The sequence below is a fragment of the Taeniopygia guttata genome, chromosome 3 (genome assembly GCF_048771995.1).
Source record: "Taeniopygia guttata chromosome 3, bTaeGut7.mat, whole genome shotgun sequence".
Taxonomy (NCBI): domain Eukaryota; kingdom Metazoa; phylum Chordata; class Aves; order Passeriformes; family Estrildidae; genus Taeniopygia; species Taeniopygia guttata.
The window spans coordinates 37,072,901-37,091,472 of record NC_133027.1 but is presented as its reverse complement, the minus strand read 5'-3'; the positions used below and the strand labels follow the sequence as shown (position 1 = coordinate 37,091,472).

At 36.7% G+C, this 18,572-nt stretch overlaps 1 protein-coding gene across 4 annotated transcripts in view; it reads right to left on the bottom strand.

The window, feature by feature from the left end:
* Nucleotides 1–18,572, bottom strand: part of ORC3 (origin recognition complex subunit 3) — a 34,898-nt gene that overhangs the window by 11,508 nt on the left and 4,818 nt on the right. For all 4 annotated transcript variants that reach the window (XM_012572680.5, XM_002198178.6, XM_012572682.5 and 1 more), the window contains exons 4-13: nucleotides 14,899–15,043; nucleotides 13,617–13,721; nucleotides 12,722–12,876; nucleotides 11,640–11,776; nucleotides 9,821–9,980; nucleotides 8,907–9,020; nucleotides 7,346–7,479; nucleotides 6,792–6,855; nucleotides 3,753–3,869; nucleotides 2,787–2,866 (exon numbers count right to left, since the gene is read on the bottom strand). In XM_012572680.5, the coding sequence (XP_012428134.1) occupies nucleotides 2,787–2,866; nucleotides 3,753–3,869; nucleotides 6,792–6,855; nucleotides 7,346–7,479; nucleotides 8,907–9,020; nucleotides 9,821–9,980; nucleotides 11,640–11,776; nucleotides 12,722–12,876; nucleotides 13,617–13,721; nucleotides 14,899–15,043 (1,211 nt within the window). The remainder of the gene's footprint in view (nucleotides 1–2,786; nucleotides 2,867–3,752; nucleotides 3,870–6,791; nucleotides 6,856–7,345; nucleotides 7,480–8,906; nucleotides 9,021–9,820; nucleotides 9,981–11,639; nucleotides 11,777–12,721; nucleotides 12,877–13,616; nucleotides 13,722–14,898; nucleotides 15,044–18,572) is intronic.

Below are 18,572 nucleotides of genomic sequence, written 5' to 3'. Positions count from 1 at the left end.
AACTTCAGTTTATCTGCTTCAGGGTTACAGATTTTTGCAAGTGAGGTATTGCCTTCGGGCGCACTTATTTTGTACAGAAAAGCATCAGAACAGAAAGGGTGACCCTGACCACACAAAACATTTTGAAACTATCTTGTATTATAATGGGTAAACAAGATAGCCTTGTTCCAGGCCAGACAAAACACTACAGTTAAACGCCCAATATGGAGAGAAGGTAAGTAGATCTGAAGATCTGCGAATGGGAAACAAATTTATTTTCCTAGTATTATTCAAAAGGAAACTGCAAGTTCTAGAAAAATTTATTTACAACAACGGGATTACATTGCCCAAAGAAAAGGCAAGAAGGCAGTTACCACATAGGAGAAAACAGTTAAGGATCCTTAGCAACCTTTTTACAGATTACTGTAAGGTATGCCAGGTATCAATGGGGTTGATTTTAATTTGGTGAGGAGTCAGGCTTAAAGCAGGAAGGAAGATCTCAGATTACCAAAAGGCAGTAAATAAATCTAACTCTGATTATTCAGACAAGCTATGCAAAAGAAGAAAAGACGCTAAAATGAAGAGTTTCCACACAAATTCCTGAATGCTGAAGAGGGAAATCACCTGAAGGAGCAATATGTTGGTCAGCACCAGTCACAGAAGGGCAGGACTGTGATAAACAACATGCGATGAAAAGCCATGCATAACTAGCAGACAAAAACCAGAGTACAATACTTAGACAGAAGACAATAGGGCAGACAGTCCTTGAAGTTTTGCCACTCAAAAGGTTGATGAGATGTCCCAGCCAGTTAGCTCCACATAACCAACTGAGTGAGAGGCTCTCCAATTTTCTCGATATCTCTCTTCTGATGGAATTAATGCAAAATGAACTAAAGTTCACACATTCTCTGTCACCCTATGGCATCTTTTAGACTCTGGAAAAGTCAAGTAGAGTAACTACTGTCTAGATTGCTCAAATTAGATTAACCGAAACACCATCTTTGAGAAGAGCACTTCTAGCAGAAGGCATGAAAGCCTGTCCAGGGAAAGGCTGAAGTAGAGAAGCCAATCACAAAAGAAACATAATTCAGAAACTTAAAACCTTACATTCAAACATAATTCATGAAAGGCAAAAGAGGTATTTTGTTAGAAAATGAGAATTAAGTTGATCTAAAGCTTCTCTATTTTTTACTTTCTAAATACAAGGAAAAAAAAATGGATTCCAGAAAAACACTGAAAAGAAGTAAGAGATGGGGAAGGGTGAACATAAGGCTATCAACAGGTGATGTGATTCCTAGGAAGGCAGAGATATTAAGGAACAGGGAGTAACTTTTAAACCTGAACAAAATGGGGAAAAAAAAACCTGTGAGTAGAAGGGGAAAGACCACATTTTATCATTTTCTTCTAAAAGATAATAGCAAGATTCTATATAAAAAAAGCAGAGACAAGAGGAATTATTTGTAAAAAGGCAAACAGAAGTTAGAAGCTGAAAATGACAATTTCTGAATTAAAAAAAAAAAAATCATAGAATCACCATCTATGAAAGCAGCAACCATGATCACTGCATTTCTATCTGAGGCTCCCACAGTGGGAGCCAGGACCAGAACAACAGGAGGGAGATGAACAGAGAAGAATAAAAGGGGAGCAAGCCAGAATCTGATGGCAGCACCAACTTTGAGATAGGAGAAGAGAGAGATGAATTCAGAGAGGATGAAAGCACATTAAACAAAGGAGAAGAAGAGGGGGAAAAAAGGCCACGAGTTATTAAGAGATTACAGACAGACAATGGAGAAAGCAGAATGACACATTTGTGGGCAAGAGCCGAGAGGTGACTGAGTGGTATCAAGATTCAGGAGAATCAGAGAAGGAGCACAAAGGAAAGACTGCAGAAATGACAACTCAAGCATGTAATCTTTTCAATGGGATAAGGGTAAAGAACACACAAAAGTGGCTATGTGCAAAAACCACTCAGCATGGCAAAGGTACAGTTTGAAGAGTGTGTTTCCTTGTGTGTGTGTATCAGCCCAGAAGGCTACCCTCCATCCACCACTGGTATGGTTTTTCTGTGCAGTTTGACTGCCAGACACATCAAACCTGAGCAGCTCAGGAGGTCTGGGAGAGGCAGTCACAGTTATGGGGCTGTGTGACAAAGCCAAGGGATAGTTTGAATGAGTGCAGCTATCAGGAGACAGACACTGCCACATGTCTGTTGAAAGCACATTTAGAAGTCTTTAGCTACAACACTGCAATTGAAAGGTTTTCTGTCAAGAAGACTGGCTTTGGCAACTTTGGCATTTTAAACACTGACAGACAACACAAGTACAGCCTCTCCTGAAGTCCTACGCTCATAGTATCAGAAAAAATTAACTCAGTCCCTGTAAAAACTGTTAAGGCAAATTAGGAAGAGAAGGAAAGCAGTAAAATAAAAAAGAAAGGCCTTAGCTACTATTCATTTGGAAGAGATTCTAATTTTCACAACAGACTAAAATTTAAGACAAATCATTTGATTGAGAATATCTACCACAATCATACTTTAAAAGACAAAGCCCAGCTCATTCTCATTCACACAAAGTAATCTCAGTGGTGTCAGCAAAATTACTCAGGGCATATGAGATATTAGAACCTGGCTGAATTTCACAGAAATCAGGAGAAAACCAAACTGAAAACAGCAGCCAATTACACTTGCAAACAACCCTAAAACTAGCTGTGAACAGGTAATATCCTCAGCTTTAAGTTCCAGAATAACTGATGACTTATACTTTCCATACAGTGTACAGTGGTATTAAAACAAAATGGGAAAAAGTCACCTTGCTAGTTGAAGAGATGACTCATACTCCTCTGTCTCCCACACTCGGTTTTCCAAACAAGCACAGTGCAACTCCCTGATCTGTTATGCAGAAGGTGAAGAAAGATAAAGTGTTTTATAAAGTAATATGGGAATCTTACAACAAGCAATATGCAATTCCTTTAGAGCCTGTTTTCCAAAGATGCAGAATGATTGCAAAAGGAATGAGAACTCTTAGTATCTTCCAGAACTAAGCTTCTGCTGGAGACTTGCTCTGCACCAGGCTCTAAACCACTAATATTCAGGTGAAGACAACTGCAGCGAACAGAAAGGAACTCCAATCAAATGCCCCAGCTAAAACATCCTTTTATTCAAACACTGGCACAGTTCATGCTGCCTTTGTAGTCAATGACAGATTCTAGTAATAGTATGGAATACATTCAGAACTGAGAGACAAGTGCACATGCACAGAATATATAACTGTTCTAGTGGAAGAAATTGCTTAGCATGAGAAAGTGGGTTAAATGCCATCAGAGCAATAGGACTATTAACAGAGTCTATCACTCTTCCTCCTACAGTTACTTTTTTCTGTAAAGAAGGTTGCTAAAAACTCAGTCTCTTCATCTGAATTTGACTAGTGATGTAATAGGTGGTAGATGAGTGTACACTCTCTGCAATGCATGCAGATAATCTCAGATGTGAGGAAGTCAATGTGAAGATCTTTTTGCTGATCTGTGCAACTGTCTCCTCCTGGAAACTCCTTTCTGCTGACAGTCAAGGTATCACCCATGCCAGTAAAGAAAGCACATGTTCTCTACCCATAGCAAGAAAGTATCTCTCTCCATTTTAAGAAGCAGAAGGCAAAACAGCACATTAATAAATGAAAAGTAAATATTTCTTTAGATGTCATACTTTGAGGCAAAAAAAAATCCAACCCCAAACCAAAACCACAATAAAAACAACGCAACAAGACCCACATATACATCACCTGCTTGCCCAAAGGATACTTTGGAAGAGAAGATGTGAAAACATGAAGACATCTCAGAATTGAAACATAATTTTCATGGTAAACATGCAAGTCCTCCAGCAACTTCTGTGTTTCTTCCTATAGCGATAGAATAACTTTAAAAGTAATTCTGACATCCATTCAAAATTCCCATAAAGCACTTAAAATTAGTCTGGAGTTTTGATATTGTAGTGTGCTATGATTTAAATCACCAACCTTAAATTGAGACCACTAAGCAAATGAGCTGCATTTCAACAGTTCACTGTGTTCTCGTTGCATATTGTTACTTTTACTTTCTTCCTCCAGCTCAGTAGAGATTTGCTATTGACTAGCATTATTATTCTACTATTTTCAACTATATCTAGGCCTTTAGACTTAGATGTCATCTCACAACAACAAGAGTATACACTACTCCTTTAGCAGGCAATGAGAAGTTACATAGCTACATTTACTCAAAAACGTACATTTTTATACTATAAATGCATTTAAAAAATTATTTCTTATATTGTGGGTGGCTGTTGTTTTTCACTAGTTACATAGGCATAAAAAGACCAGTTCACAGAAAACAAATAAATATTCAGTTGATTTTCCTATGTGCTTTTAATTTGACTTTTGCTTATTCATGTGTTGAGAACCACAGAAATAAAAAATTACATTTAAGAAACAGAAATTATTGACTGCTGCTACTCAATTTTCTGGATGGCACCACAATATCACTGGCCTGCCATGGAAGCATATATTGCTTCTGGAAAGCCACACTCAAAAATTCTGGTAACTGTACTGAAGTCATTTAGTCTTTGTGGTCATTACATTTAAGTCTGTGAATCAAAACATCTTTCCTCTGTCTTCAGTCAAAAAGAGGAAAAACCCACAGAATCCTCTACATATTTAACTGCTCTTTTGCCTAACTGAGCAAACTATTCCAAATGGAAAGAGAAAAACTAAATAAGCTACTGAAGTTTTCTAGAATGAAAGTGAAACAAAGGGTATTAAAGATAAATGAAAAGTAAAACCTTGTCTACAGTCAATATAAGGAAGTACAAATGTATGGAAAGAAAAGGTATCATATTGCAAAGACTGAAAGTAACAAAGACAGTGCTACAGAGAGCTTTATAATGTTAAAAAGAGTTTAAAATTATTAAAAACATTAACACTCTTTCTCCCCATAGAATTTTTATATATGGAAATTTAAGAGTCACTGATGTAAAAACTGTTAAGGCAACCTCTAAAACCTTAAGGTAGACATTAACAACTCTGTATTATAATTTTAAGTAGGACCATTAAGAAAATAAATTATTCCGACCACAAAATAAGCTAAGAAAATGCTGCTTCATCAACCTTATTTCTCCAAACCCCAAGCATTAACACATCTGTATGTCCCTCATTTTGGTCCTAGCTCAAGACAAATATAGTTAATATAAGTAAATGGCAATGTATTTTGCCAAATAATGAAGTTAAAAGGCATAATCTATTTTAGAAGAGTTTGAAAATGTCATTAGAAGACTATGAAATATTCTTTCCAGAACAGAGATAAAAAGATTGCCACATTTACATAGTTTCAAATTAAATTTGCCATGGAACATTTCAGACAGATTTGTTCATAATTATGATGTAAAATTGCTTTTAAAACTGATAATTTTAAATAAGTGAAACTCTTCCCATACTTATTTAAAAAGTGGTAACAACAATGAATATAAATGAGGCTGATAAAGTGTATTGCAGATGCAGGGGCCAAGCTGGAAGACCAAAGTGACTTGGTGCTGAAATATCAAGTTCATATGAAAGATTACTATAGTGACTTTGAAAGTGTTTCCAAAGCTGGCCATGACACTAGATTAGCATGACATCAGAATAAACAGCACCTCATTAATGCAGCAGTAGGACCTTTTTTCCCCAGGCAGAATATTCTGCCAGTTTGGCAGGGCAGTAATGGTCCCACCTCTATTGAGGAGATTAGAACAAATGTCTTCAATTAAAATCTGTGAGAAGCATCATATGCACCTAAGTATGAGAATTCCAACTTCCTTCCCAAAGTTAAAAGTTGAGACTTGTGAAATAAGGGGTCTATTATTAAACATGTAAGGTTGAAAACATATAAAGTTTAAGCTGATGATTATTCAACTTTCAAAGCAGGTGTGAATAAAGGGCAGGGGAACAGTTGTAGCTTAAGTTATTTTTGCCAATGAAGACAATGGATCATAAAATGATGGAAAATCATATCTCATCTTGAATACTATAAGTGTACTTATCATATTGCTTGCTCCTAACCTCCCCTCCAGCCACTACCATTGTTCTTCACACTTGAAAAGGCCTTACACACCAGGAAAGTACCATTTGCCTGACAGGTTACAAATACTTGAAATGAAGAGTCAGGAGAAACCCTTTACCTTCAGCAATGCTTCTACCGGGAGTGGCTCAGATGGTGAAAATAACCAACAGATTTTTGTTGCTGAATTCCTAAACACCTCACAATAGTAGTAGTCTGACTTCAACCAGTTGGCAAAGCTTCAGATAAACATGTAACAAATTAGTTTTAATCCTGAATGAGGTGTAGGGTGAATGTGCGTCTTGGGACACAGACTCTGCCCTACTGAGTTCAATCAGAAACTATGCAGAGGCTATGAAGGATTAAAAGCTTATGAAATAACCTCCAAGATAACTTACACATTCTTCAAACACTTAACTGACCTTCCAAGAAAGTCAGTCTGGGCAAGCATGAAAAGACCTGGCCATAAATAAACCTTGTATCCTTCTTTTTAAGCAGTTTTATTTCTAGACATAGCTAAAAGTTGATGTAAGAAAGTTGTGAAGCTTCATATAAAGGCTGACCTGGCAACCCTAGAGATTTGGAATTTTGACCTGCCAATCCTAATTCCTCATTACTGGTCACAAAGCACAGTATGTTCTGTATGAAAGATATTATATAGAACGATACATCTTGGTCTTTTATTTTATTATTCTCCACAAAGTGATATATTGGGAAGTTATTTATGTTCTTCAAAAACATTCTTAAAATTTTACCTTTAAGAAGCTGTCATTTGTCAGCAGTTCAATCTGTTTCCCTGACTCTTGCTTTTCCACATACCTTATGGCAGGAAAAAAAATAAAACCAGCATAAAATTACAATGTAACGGAAGATCCTATGGTTAGAAACATTTAAAATGCTTATGCTGCTATAAGAAATATGTATCTTTCTTTGGAAAGATTCAAAAAGGACAGTCAAATCCAACAAATTGAAAGGCCACTCCAAAACCCTAGAGATTATGCTGCAAATCAGCTTAACAAGTTCAAAAGTGATTTACGGTTATTTGTCAGAATAACTTGTTTCTGTATTTAGAACGAGAAGAAAAAAAACGTAAATTCACATGATTACACATCACAGAAGCTGTACTCTCTAGACTAGAACATTAAGGCTTCCTGAAATTATTTAGAAATGTCCTCTGATCAATTTACCTTTGCTACAGTAATGTGCACAAATGAGCTACAGTGGTCACAGAACCACATTTATAGATTCTTTTAATATTTTTAAAGCAAATCAATACATGATTGTCCAAGAAATGTATTTCCACCCTTACCTTCTAAAAGAAGGCAGCCTCCGAATGTTTTCACACTGATCATGTGACAAAGAATAAACTCTCTTCTTAATGTCTACCAGGTGGCAACAGAGTACACTGAGAGGCTGGGAATAGAAGTGCTCCACAATACAGAGCTGAAAAACAAACCAAGAACTAGGGATGCTAAAGAACTTAAATCTCCCTGCTATATCTACCTTTTAATACTTTCTTACAACTACACTGCATATACTACAATAGAGCAATGGTACTCCTTAAAAAAAATTAATTACAATTCATAAATATTCCATAAGTCACTACAGGACATTGATTATACATATGTACACAGTCACATAATTACCTTCTTTGCTCTATGTGCTATTCATTTTCAGTACCTCAGATTTTTCCTCCTCTTATGTAACACCACAACTAGATGTAATAATATGATGCTGATTTCTTGTTTTTATCACTTTGAAAATCTGATCTGAAATTGCTTCATCCTTGAATTCTTTTAACACACATGGACACAGCCATACACTGTCAGGTCTAAAACTTGCATTTGCATGTCAGGCCAATGGAGAAGTACTAAACTTTGATGACTCTTTCAAATAAGAAGAGCTGAAACCTATGAAAGCCCACAAAGGTCTGTCTTCAGGAAGAGGTACTATGGCCAGGATGTTTCTCCTGGCCACACGCAATCATTGAATCTTATATATCAAAAAAATCAAAGAAATTCTAAATGTATATGACATTAAAAGGGCATATTTTACTAGCAGGCTCACACATGGAACTAAGTAAGAAAGAAACCATTTCACAATCCTGCATTCAAAGAGATTACAGGGCCTACAAATTCTTCAGAGAACTCTTGTCTGCAATCCACAAAAGCTACAAGGAGACCTAGACACAGAAATACATCTAGACATGAAGAACTATATAAGACAATAAAAACTTAAATATCTCTGTAGAGACTCTTTTTGGAAACCCCCTGAGCTCTTCCACTTTGTCTCCTGAGAGAAAGTAAATATAACTCCCACGTTGCTACACAACTGCTTGGAGCACAAGTATTACCTCCTCTTAGGCACCAAGTAAATGACTCTCATGCTCCTATTTCCCTGAAAAGGCAGGAAATGTGCATCCAGAAATTGTGCCAGAGGAGTTCAAGTGGGGAAGAAACACTGCTGTAGCCTACTCACACCAAGACAAACCAGAGACCAAGGAGCTGGTACAGATGATCAGAAATGGGGAGTTCTGCCATCGGTGCTAGAAAGCTACAAATTAATCTATAGCAAAATACAGCTTTCTGCCCACTAAGCCAGGTCACCCTTTTAAACATAACCCTAAAATATTGTGGGTTTTGTGGCAGAGCAAGCTTTTATTTGTTTCTTCATACAGGTCCTTCAAGTTTGCCCTTAAATCCTTATCAGTAAAGACTTTAAAATATCCATCTGTTTACAGATTCAAACTGTTTCCAAAGGATATTTTTTCATACAATTCAGCAGTAGTAGGACATAAGGAATCTTTCAGTGCCTAGTAATTACCCTTTGTTTTCACAATCATTATTTGAATTCTTGTTATTATTGCCTACCTGAAATCCTTTGATAAAATTCTGGACAGAAAAATCATGGTACAGGAATATGTTGATGAGAACCTGCAGAACTTTTTCTCCCAGTTTAAAGGGAAACCGAGATGTCAGAAGCAACTACAAGGGAGACAAAAATTAAAAGCAGCCATAGAAGAAATTCTCTCCTGAATTCAAATCAGTAAAACTTATATATAAAACTTGATACAACTCTTAGTGTGTGTTAACATTCAACTAAATGAGATACTAAATACACTGCCAGCTTCTAAAAACAGTATTTCTACTAAAATATCCATGCAAAGATTGATTTTCAGTTTATTATTTTACCACATTTTTGTAAGTATCTTTCACTAATACAACATTTTAAGTTAATTCTGCTTAATGCTATTTTTGTAAAATTACAAATTGAACTGAGACTGCTGTAATAAACAATGATACCACTACTTTCAGCATGTGCAACAGAGATTTTGGAAATCCTGTGGTCTACCAAGAATCCACAGGCACAACATTTATACATGGTGTGAACATATGGCTAAGTCAACTAATGTCTGACAGGTGGCAAAACTCAGGCTGAACTTTATTTTTCAGAATTTTAGCTAAGTTTCAAAGCTATCTTTTTCTGGAACTAAGTAAAACTGAAATCACAGCTCATCTTTAATGAAGTGTGAATATCGAAGTGTAATTGCACAAGGCAATGCAAATGAAAGATGAAAGCAGGTGTGTGTATGTGTCTCAGTATGAGAAGGGAGCTTTCAGTATTGCACTACTCCGCAGCTGCAAGTAGAAATACCTAAAATCCACAGCTCTCAGGAAGAGAGTCCTTTCCAAAACCTTCAGACAAACCTCCATTTAAAGGCCACACATGTAAACTGTGCTTCAACACACACATACTCCTAACTTCTATTTAGAGAGGGAATTACCTTATCAATTATAGTAGACAAGTGCTCCTTACAGGACAGGGACTGGAAAAGCTCTATGCACAGCAGAGAGGAAACTGAGTGAGGAAGTAGTCTGTGGATAATCATTGGTGATGTAGCAATTCCAAAAATCAGCACTAGAGGTAATTCATGGATATGTTGACTGGATAATGGGGGAAGAGGAAAAAAAAAAAGTTTATATAGAAGCTTGTGTAACAAATGCATTATATTCCTACTACAGCACTGAGTTTGAATGCAGAAAGGTGTAAATTAAAAGATCTGCTGCCAGTAAACCAAAAGAGGAATTGGTGTGGAATAAAATTCAAAAAGCAAGGATGCTACTTAAATCCCTAAAGTAGATAAGAAAATGAAATTCCATTTTCAGATTCAAATTTCAGAAAGTGGCACAAAAAGCATCATTTCAGTTAGTTTTGTGTTGATCCTACCTTCCCAAAAAGTTATATTCAGAGAACTGATTCTTATAATAGAACTTTTACAAAGATACAAAGAAAAAGAAAGAAAATACATTTAATAGGTATCAGCCAAGAAAATTTACAAGATTTACACAATTTAATAAATTTAAAATAAATATGAAACATCTCCAATGTCTCTGTTCCAATCACACTTTTTAAAAACCCCAACTTCTCCAGTTCAATCTTCCTCTTCAGATAATTTTTTAGTATTTGCTTTAGAACTGAAAATCAGGGCTGAATGTGTACTCCTTGAGGACAGTATACAATTTATACAAAATACAGTGTTTTCAGTATCGTGTCATCATTATTTTCCATTTTTAATAGTTTCAAGGATGTACAAAATATGCTATCTTAAATACCTTCTAAGTTAAAATTGTGGATTTATTCCTTTCCTTTGTTTTTGGCACAGCAACTTTTTGACTTTGGATTTTAATTGTTATCCCACAATTACTCTGTTTCTCTAATTCCTCAAAAAAAATTGCTGATGACAAACATAAAACCAATAAACTTCATATATTACTGTCCACTGTTGATAACCTTAGATAATCTTAAAATGGAATCAGAACTTGTGATTAACAAATCAGAGGAACCTCTCACATTTATCCACTTCACCTTTATTATTAAACATGTTTAAGACTGAGATGAAGACAATAACACAAGCTATACAATTTCTTGCTGGTGGCACAACAAGTGAATTACTGAGGAATTGCAGCCTCAATTCTATCAGCTCCAACCTGGGGACTTAAGTGCATGATCATTTTTTTGGAGAGCAGCATGAGGTTTTGATTAGCATGCCTGAGATTACATTAAGGATGACAGAAACAGAATTACATTAAGGAAGACAGATTACATTAAAGAAGAACAGAAGTACAGGAGCACCTGAAGTAGTCAGCTGCTGATTACAGATCCTGGCCAGCTGGGGAAGTTTTATATACACCCTTATTAGTAAGCTAGTGACCTTTAAGCAGCAGCATTACCTCAGTAGTCAAACAAAAATACTCTCTGCAAACAATTTTAAAAGATCTAGACATCTTAAAAATTTAGTTTCACGTTCAGAAATTCTGCAACAACTAGTACCAGTAAACCCTACTATGTGAAGAATTAAACTAGCCCCTCCTTATCTCAACCTGGCCCTTAGGCAATCTGGTTCACAGTCTCAAGTTTAGCTTTAGGATAATTTACCTCTAAAATCTAGCAAGTAGTTTTTTGCTCAATCACTGCTTCAAAGAAGCAGCACCAATATTTGATTCCAATGCTGGAATCAAACTGGCCTCACTGTTAAATTTCAAAACAGCTGCAAATAGAAAATGGGTAAATGAATGGAAGAACTAAAGTTCAAATCACATTACCTGCTGATTACTATGAAGTCTTGAAGAACTTTTGTGGTGAAACTTTCCATGTCTTTGAATATGACTACAACTGGAGGAGACCGCCAGTGTCTAGAGGAGGAATTTCTTTTTTTGCTTGGAGTTTCAGAATCTGTTTTCTTTAAAGCCATTAATTAAACATTAATACACAGAAGCCAGCAAAATAAAAAAGACTGAATCATATCTATATAATAATACTCCAAATTGACATGATTGACTTTTTATTTATTGAGCTCTATTTATTATTAGCACCTAGAACCGCCATTTTTCTTCCTTCTGTTTGGCACAGCATGAAGTACAAAGAATAAAGAGATTTTAAACACACAGTCCAACAATGACAAGAATAGCTCTGAGAGACAGAACTGGTGGAGTTCTGTTGGGAATGAGGGAGATTTGAATTGTGTACACAGACATTGCTTATTTTCTGTATCTTTACCCAGTAATAAAAAGCGCATGCACTCAATACACTTTAGTTTACCACACTGCTCTGATAAAGTCATCAGAAAATCAGCTGTAACTTGTATTCATGACAGAAACAAAACTTAAAACTTCAATAGCTTTAGCAAACACGAAGATACAAAAACATTTTGAAAGTTATTTCCTTATTGCTTGCCAATGTAGTGTGGGCTGCAGATGACATCATGGCCCATTAGCACTAATACAGTACCTTTGCCCTGGATGGCTGTTCTTCTGTAAACTTTTGTTTTAATAAACAAACTATCTCAGCACTCCTGGGAGAAAAGCATCTGGCATGAAGCTGATACTGCATCTTAAGCTTCCAGTTCCCAATTAAACATATGATAAAATAGTACCTCTTGCTTGTGTTTCAGAATTCTGACATTCATACAAAATCAGTAACTAGCTCCACATTTGTTCTATGTGTCACATATTATATTCAAATAGTCTCAGTATCATGTTATTTTAAAAAAATTAACCTTTGGCATTTTCTCACAGAAAGCAGAGTTATTAAATTTCTGTTTTAAACACAAAGCTGAGTTATTAAATTTCTGTTTCAAAGGTCAGGCATTTTGATAAACTGGGGATAAAAAGCACCAACAACATACCTTTGTTACACTGTCATACCAGCTGATAAGAGAAGGCATTGAACAGCGTATTCTATTCTGTGAAACCTGCACACAGTCCTCATCATCCATTGAGTCCACATCTATATCGCAGTTCATCAGCTGCCCCATCAGCTTCTGCATCAGATTTTTTATGCCTTCACAAAACATTTTTAGAAACGTGGTAAAGACATTTGGTTAACTGGCAACACTTCTCCATGTCATACTATAAAAAACTACTCAAAGTTATTACTCATTATTTTCCACATTTCTAATTATTCTCCTCTCTCCAGAATGCACATCTCGTGCTCCTGAAAGCATTGACAATATGCATGCTGCTCATGCAATTTGCCTAGATGGCAACAACTGAGGTTAAGATGTTGGTCTTCCATCTTTAGCTGAGCTCCAGCATATGCTTTTAAGAGTGACCTAGAAATAAGTAAGGCAGCTACTCCCCAGAACTGAGGATGCTGCCACATGTGATTTTAATCTTTTTACTTAAAAAATAAAAAAGGAGCAAGGGACAATTTTATTCTGCCCATTATCTCACTAAATAATGTGACTGTAAGCATTTAGAAAGTGGAATGCAGACATACACTGTCCAATTAAACAAGAAGAAAACCAACCTGCAACATCAACATGCAATACATTAAGCAGCATATTCTTAACTGTTATGTTACAGCTAAGAAGCATTTCAATCTTCAGTGTTTTAAATGGAATTGTATACCTCTGAAAATACAGTAGGCATTACTGCTCTGCTTACATAGGTTGGAGCAAATCTTTGGAAAATCTTCAAGACCCCTTTGTCCATTAATCTTGCATTTAGAGACAAAAGCTAGAATTCCTAGTTGATTGCTACCTTCTTCAAAAGAAGTACCTATACTATTGCAGTATTTACCTGGGCAATCTTTGGCTTCCAGCAAGGCTACATAAGGAGTAATGTTATCCTGAAGGACATCCGAGAGACCTCTGAAAGTCAAGTCATGATCTGTAACATTTACACCTAGGAAAAAAAAAAAAGGACAAAATTTTAAGGGCATTTTCCCCATGATTTGTGAGCACAGTGATTGGACAATAAACTGAACAACAGACAAAAACCAAGATACCTCAAATATTTAAGGAAAGAATAAAAAGCATCACATCAGCTGTGAGGAAAGATGAAAAACTAGCACAAGATTAGACATACATGTTGACAGTCCCTGATTAAGAGAAACAGGGAGTCACTGTAAATACATGTCATCATATAGCTTGGTGGGGTTTTTAAAAGAAAGTTTTCCAAGGGTGCAAACCTTCAAGAGGCAGGACTGTTATTTTTAACATCCCTCAGAAGCCATTCACAGCCATGTAAGGCCTGCAATCAAGAAGTTAAATTCACCTTCTCTAGAAGAATACTGCATCCATACCTGGATCCTCTCATGGCTCATGTAAAGAGGAAAATTACTGTAAATTGCTGTGAAACTTAGTCTGAATTCACTATGAACTACTTAGTATTTACTGCCTTTGTTAATACCTTTAAACAACAGAAGAAAAAAGAACAAGCCCCTCCAGGAGGCAATTCAGACTTTGTCCAAAGAAATATTTGAAGCGGTAGTTTTTCACTTTCTATTACCTACAAAAGGGTACTTCTCACTCTTTGTTAGTGCCTTCATGGTAAGTTTGAAGCACAGGCCTGGTTTTAATTTCCCTGAAATAATTCACTGAAAATGTAATCAACTTGCCTTGAATTAGGTTTAGGATTTATAGGTACAAACCTCTGTGCTCTTTTCCAAAGATAAAGACACTACTTTCCTACATGCAACGATGCACTGCAAGAACATATATCAGAATACAGAAGCTATATAATTTCCATGGTTAAATTGTAGAAACCATCAAACATGCTGGTGGCAGAAACAGGGATGTAATAAAAGTTATCTCCAGTGCCTCAAACAAAAAAACCTCAAATCGCTACCACTGCTTAAGAGAGACCTGTAGGGGAATTGTTGACTTACTGGACTATTAAGCAACATAAACAAAAGGGAAAGGAGGTTTTATCTGACTTCCTTCTCTCCACCCAATCTCTTCTGTTGACATATTTGAGGCTGATATTGCTCACAGTAATTGCTGGGACTCGGTAAGTTTCTTTGATGTGTCTGTGAGTTTTAATCAGATGTACATTACAAAAAATATCTTAAAAAAATTACCTAAGACAAGAGCTGCAGTAGGGATTTCTCTGAACTTCATCCTGCAAGTCCATTCTGTTGTCTTCTCTTGAAAGTCAGAATGAGACCGGCTCAAAAAACTCACCAGATTGTCAAGCAACTGCTTATTCAAGTCTTCCTGTATTTGCTGCAAACATACACAGAGAGAATTGATCTATAAAAATGTGAAAACATCACTGCATTGTCCTATTTCTACTCCTTTCCTGTATAATCTTTAACCCTTGAACTCCAGGGTTTTAAATTTTCCTGTGATCTATAAACCACACTAACTTATTAATTATGTGGCAAACAGACATTTCTCATCTTGGAACTTCTGGTCAAGTGCTTCAAGAATAATTTGAAAAGCAAGTGAGCTTAACTGTGCTGTCACACTACAGGCTTTAAAGAAGAAGAAAAAAACAACACACTGACAAAGCCTCAATGACAGGCAGAAAAAACAATAGAATTAGTTTCTGGAACAATGTTAATGGAAATTCCTATTCTTCCTTCTCACCTTACAAAACACCTGTAAACACTTTTCTCAGAGATCTAAATGAGAACAAATATTCCACTCCTCTGAATCTAATTCGGGATGGAAGATGTAAAAACAGCATTAAAGGAAACCATTAAATATGGAAAAAATACTAAACCACTTGACTCCTATGTTTGCTACGCTGTCTTTTGACATTCAGGACGATTTTTACACAACAATCTGTATAAAAGGGAACATACAAAAAGGTGAGAGAAAATGGGGCAAGATAAAACTTTTAAAGGCAAATATATGCCAGTAGCACTTTGTGTTTCTTTTTTTTTTTTTTTGTCTGTGTGTCTTGGAAAATCTGTCCCTAAATCAAGATATGCCTTATGCTAGAACAGATAAAAAACCCTCCTGTACTCTGAAGTTCAGGATATCAGTATATACTCTAGACCATACATGTTAGAAACAAGATTAAACCCTTGTTCCAAACAAAATCATCATCAAGATTTATTAGCAACAAAAAGTGTCACACACAGCTGTGAATTGATTTTGAGCAAAGCATCTCTAGCAGCACTGAAGAGGCCACTATCAAAGAGTGACAGTCACATCTCCAGGAGATTGCACATGATGCCTGCTCAATAGCCTGAACTCCATTTCCATAATACAGCAGAGCTTCTGTTGGTCTCCTAAATAACCGATAAAACTGTACACAAAGTAATTTTAGTATTTTCATCCTTCACTTATTGAGGAATATTCTTCTGGCCTTTCTGATGCTGATTGTGCAGCTCTGAATTCCCACCTGATAAATCCTATTCAACTCAGAACAAGTTGTAACATGACATTTTTGAAAGAATTTATACCATGAGCATTATAACACGATTGTAACAACTCCTGTATTGCCATAGATCCTTTAACAATCCTCTGAGCTTCTGTTTCAGATTCCATCAAACCCTAAACTTACTGTGATCACTATTGTTTTTGCTAAGCTGACCTAACAAGAACCTCGGTTCTTAATATGCATGATTACAGTATGTATTATTTCCTCCATTGTAGTACATATTATTTCTTCCATTGTGAACTTGTGACAATGGCATTCAATCTGCCATAGCATTACACATTTACCTAGCTTTCTTATAATACATCAGTTTTTTCTTGTCAAAACAACTTTGTTACTGGCATTGTTTTAATAATGTTCCAGAAAGTTCACCAGTCTGCTCTGCATCTCAAATGATCATGTCACCTCCATGGTATTCTCATTCTGGAAAAGTTATGGGAACTGGAAGTTCAGTTACTGCCATGACACCAGGTTTTGTCATGGCTATTTGTTATGTGGTCTAAAAACCATTATCTTCATATTAGAGCAAAAATTACTGTACTTTAGCCCTGCACTTTGCTTTTTAGTTTCTATCCCAGATCCTGGTAGAACGAATTCTCGCCTCATAGCAGAGGAATGTTTCCGTAAGCCCTTGATGAGATTTATCATAAGAACATCTGTAAGGCCACTTCTGACAGCAGGGGTCAAAACTGGGGTACACTGCAATACTGAAACAAAAAAAGTGTCCAAAATTCACCTTCGAAAAAAAAAAGAGTAGTTCCTGCCACACTTCTGGTCAGCTTTTCAGTTGTGAGAAGCATGAAAGGATGTCATAACCAGATGACAGATGGTGCAGCCACAACCACAGCACAGTTTATGATGGACATACAAAGGCCAAGAGTGCTCTACAACGAAGTGCCTTGGAGGGTAAATCCTCTTCTGAACACCGCAGGCAGAGAACCAGGAAAACACCAGCGCAAGCACAAGGCCTGCCAACAAGTCACCAGGTAGCAGTGCCCTGGCAAAACCTTTGGAGGATGTCCTGCTAGGCTTCCTTAGCACACTACCAGAACCCCTAGAATAAAAGCCCAAACTAGTAAGCCACAGGCTTCCCACATACTCTGCCATGGATCAGATTTGCTACAGTAGGGTTTGAAAACACCTAAGAAATAAAATCCTGACTAGCTAAAACCCTCACCTACCTAGTCTGACCTCACAGATGATGCTGCTTTGAGGAGTTCAGACTAGAGATTTTCTAAGACCCCTTCCAACCTAAATTGTCACACTAATTTACATGTAAGAACAACCATCAGCTCCATGTTTGCCAACAGAGATGATTCAAAACTCAGTAGGAAAGATATCTCAAATACACTAAAAGGAGAATAAAGAAAATTCTCTGTGTAGCAGCAGAAATAACTGCAGGTAATCTGCCCTTGGGCAATTCAAACTCTAAAAAAAATGCTCATATCAGTATGTCAATATAGGAGGAATTGTCTTCCATCAGGAGGAGTAAGACCAGAAGAAAGTATCTGGAAAACTCCTAACAGCCTCAAAGAACACAAGGGTAGGAAGAATTTTAGAGGCATTTATGAGCTTAGTCCAAGGGTGCAGATTTCAAGCTACATCCATCTGGCTTCTACTACACATCACAAAACAAACTTCGGGAAAAAAGTTCTCCTAATGTCTGTAGAGCCCAAGAGCAATCAGAGGAATATGGAACACTTGCCCAGAATCCATGACACTGAATAGAGGACGGAAGGAAATCTCTGCTGTTATGGAAGCAATTACTTGTCATAACATGGCATCCCCAGCCGGGTAATAATTAGCATTGACTCCATGATTCTCAGAAGGCTGATCAATCACTCTATTATACTGTACTTATTAAGAAACCCATCACCTTTACAGTCACGAACTAGTGGGCCAAACTGGCCCTTGAATCCAAACACCATCACCACTGGCCAATTAAGAAACCACCCTTTGTTAAATAAATCTCCATAACACATTCCACATGTTCACAACAACAGGTGCAGCAAGTAAAGATAAGAACTGTTTATCATTCTTTTCTCTGATCTTCTCACAGCCTTCCCCAGGACAATGCCTGGAAAAGCTGTGCATTGCTTTCTGTGGCCAGACAGCTGCTGCCACAATTATTCATACTATAATGCAAGCCAGCTGGCTATATGGACACAACAGCAGCATGTCATGTAACACACAACATGGCATGCTGTTGTCAGGAGGCCACAGTTCAGTATGAAACTAACTCTGACCCCATTCATACCATCCATACTAATTCAACAGGCTGTATTTGCAGCGGTGTCATTCCATATTTGACATCCATGCAGCTGTGCTCACAAAAATCCACAGTGAATCCTGGGCTGCTGTGTA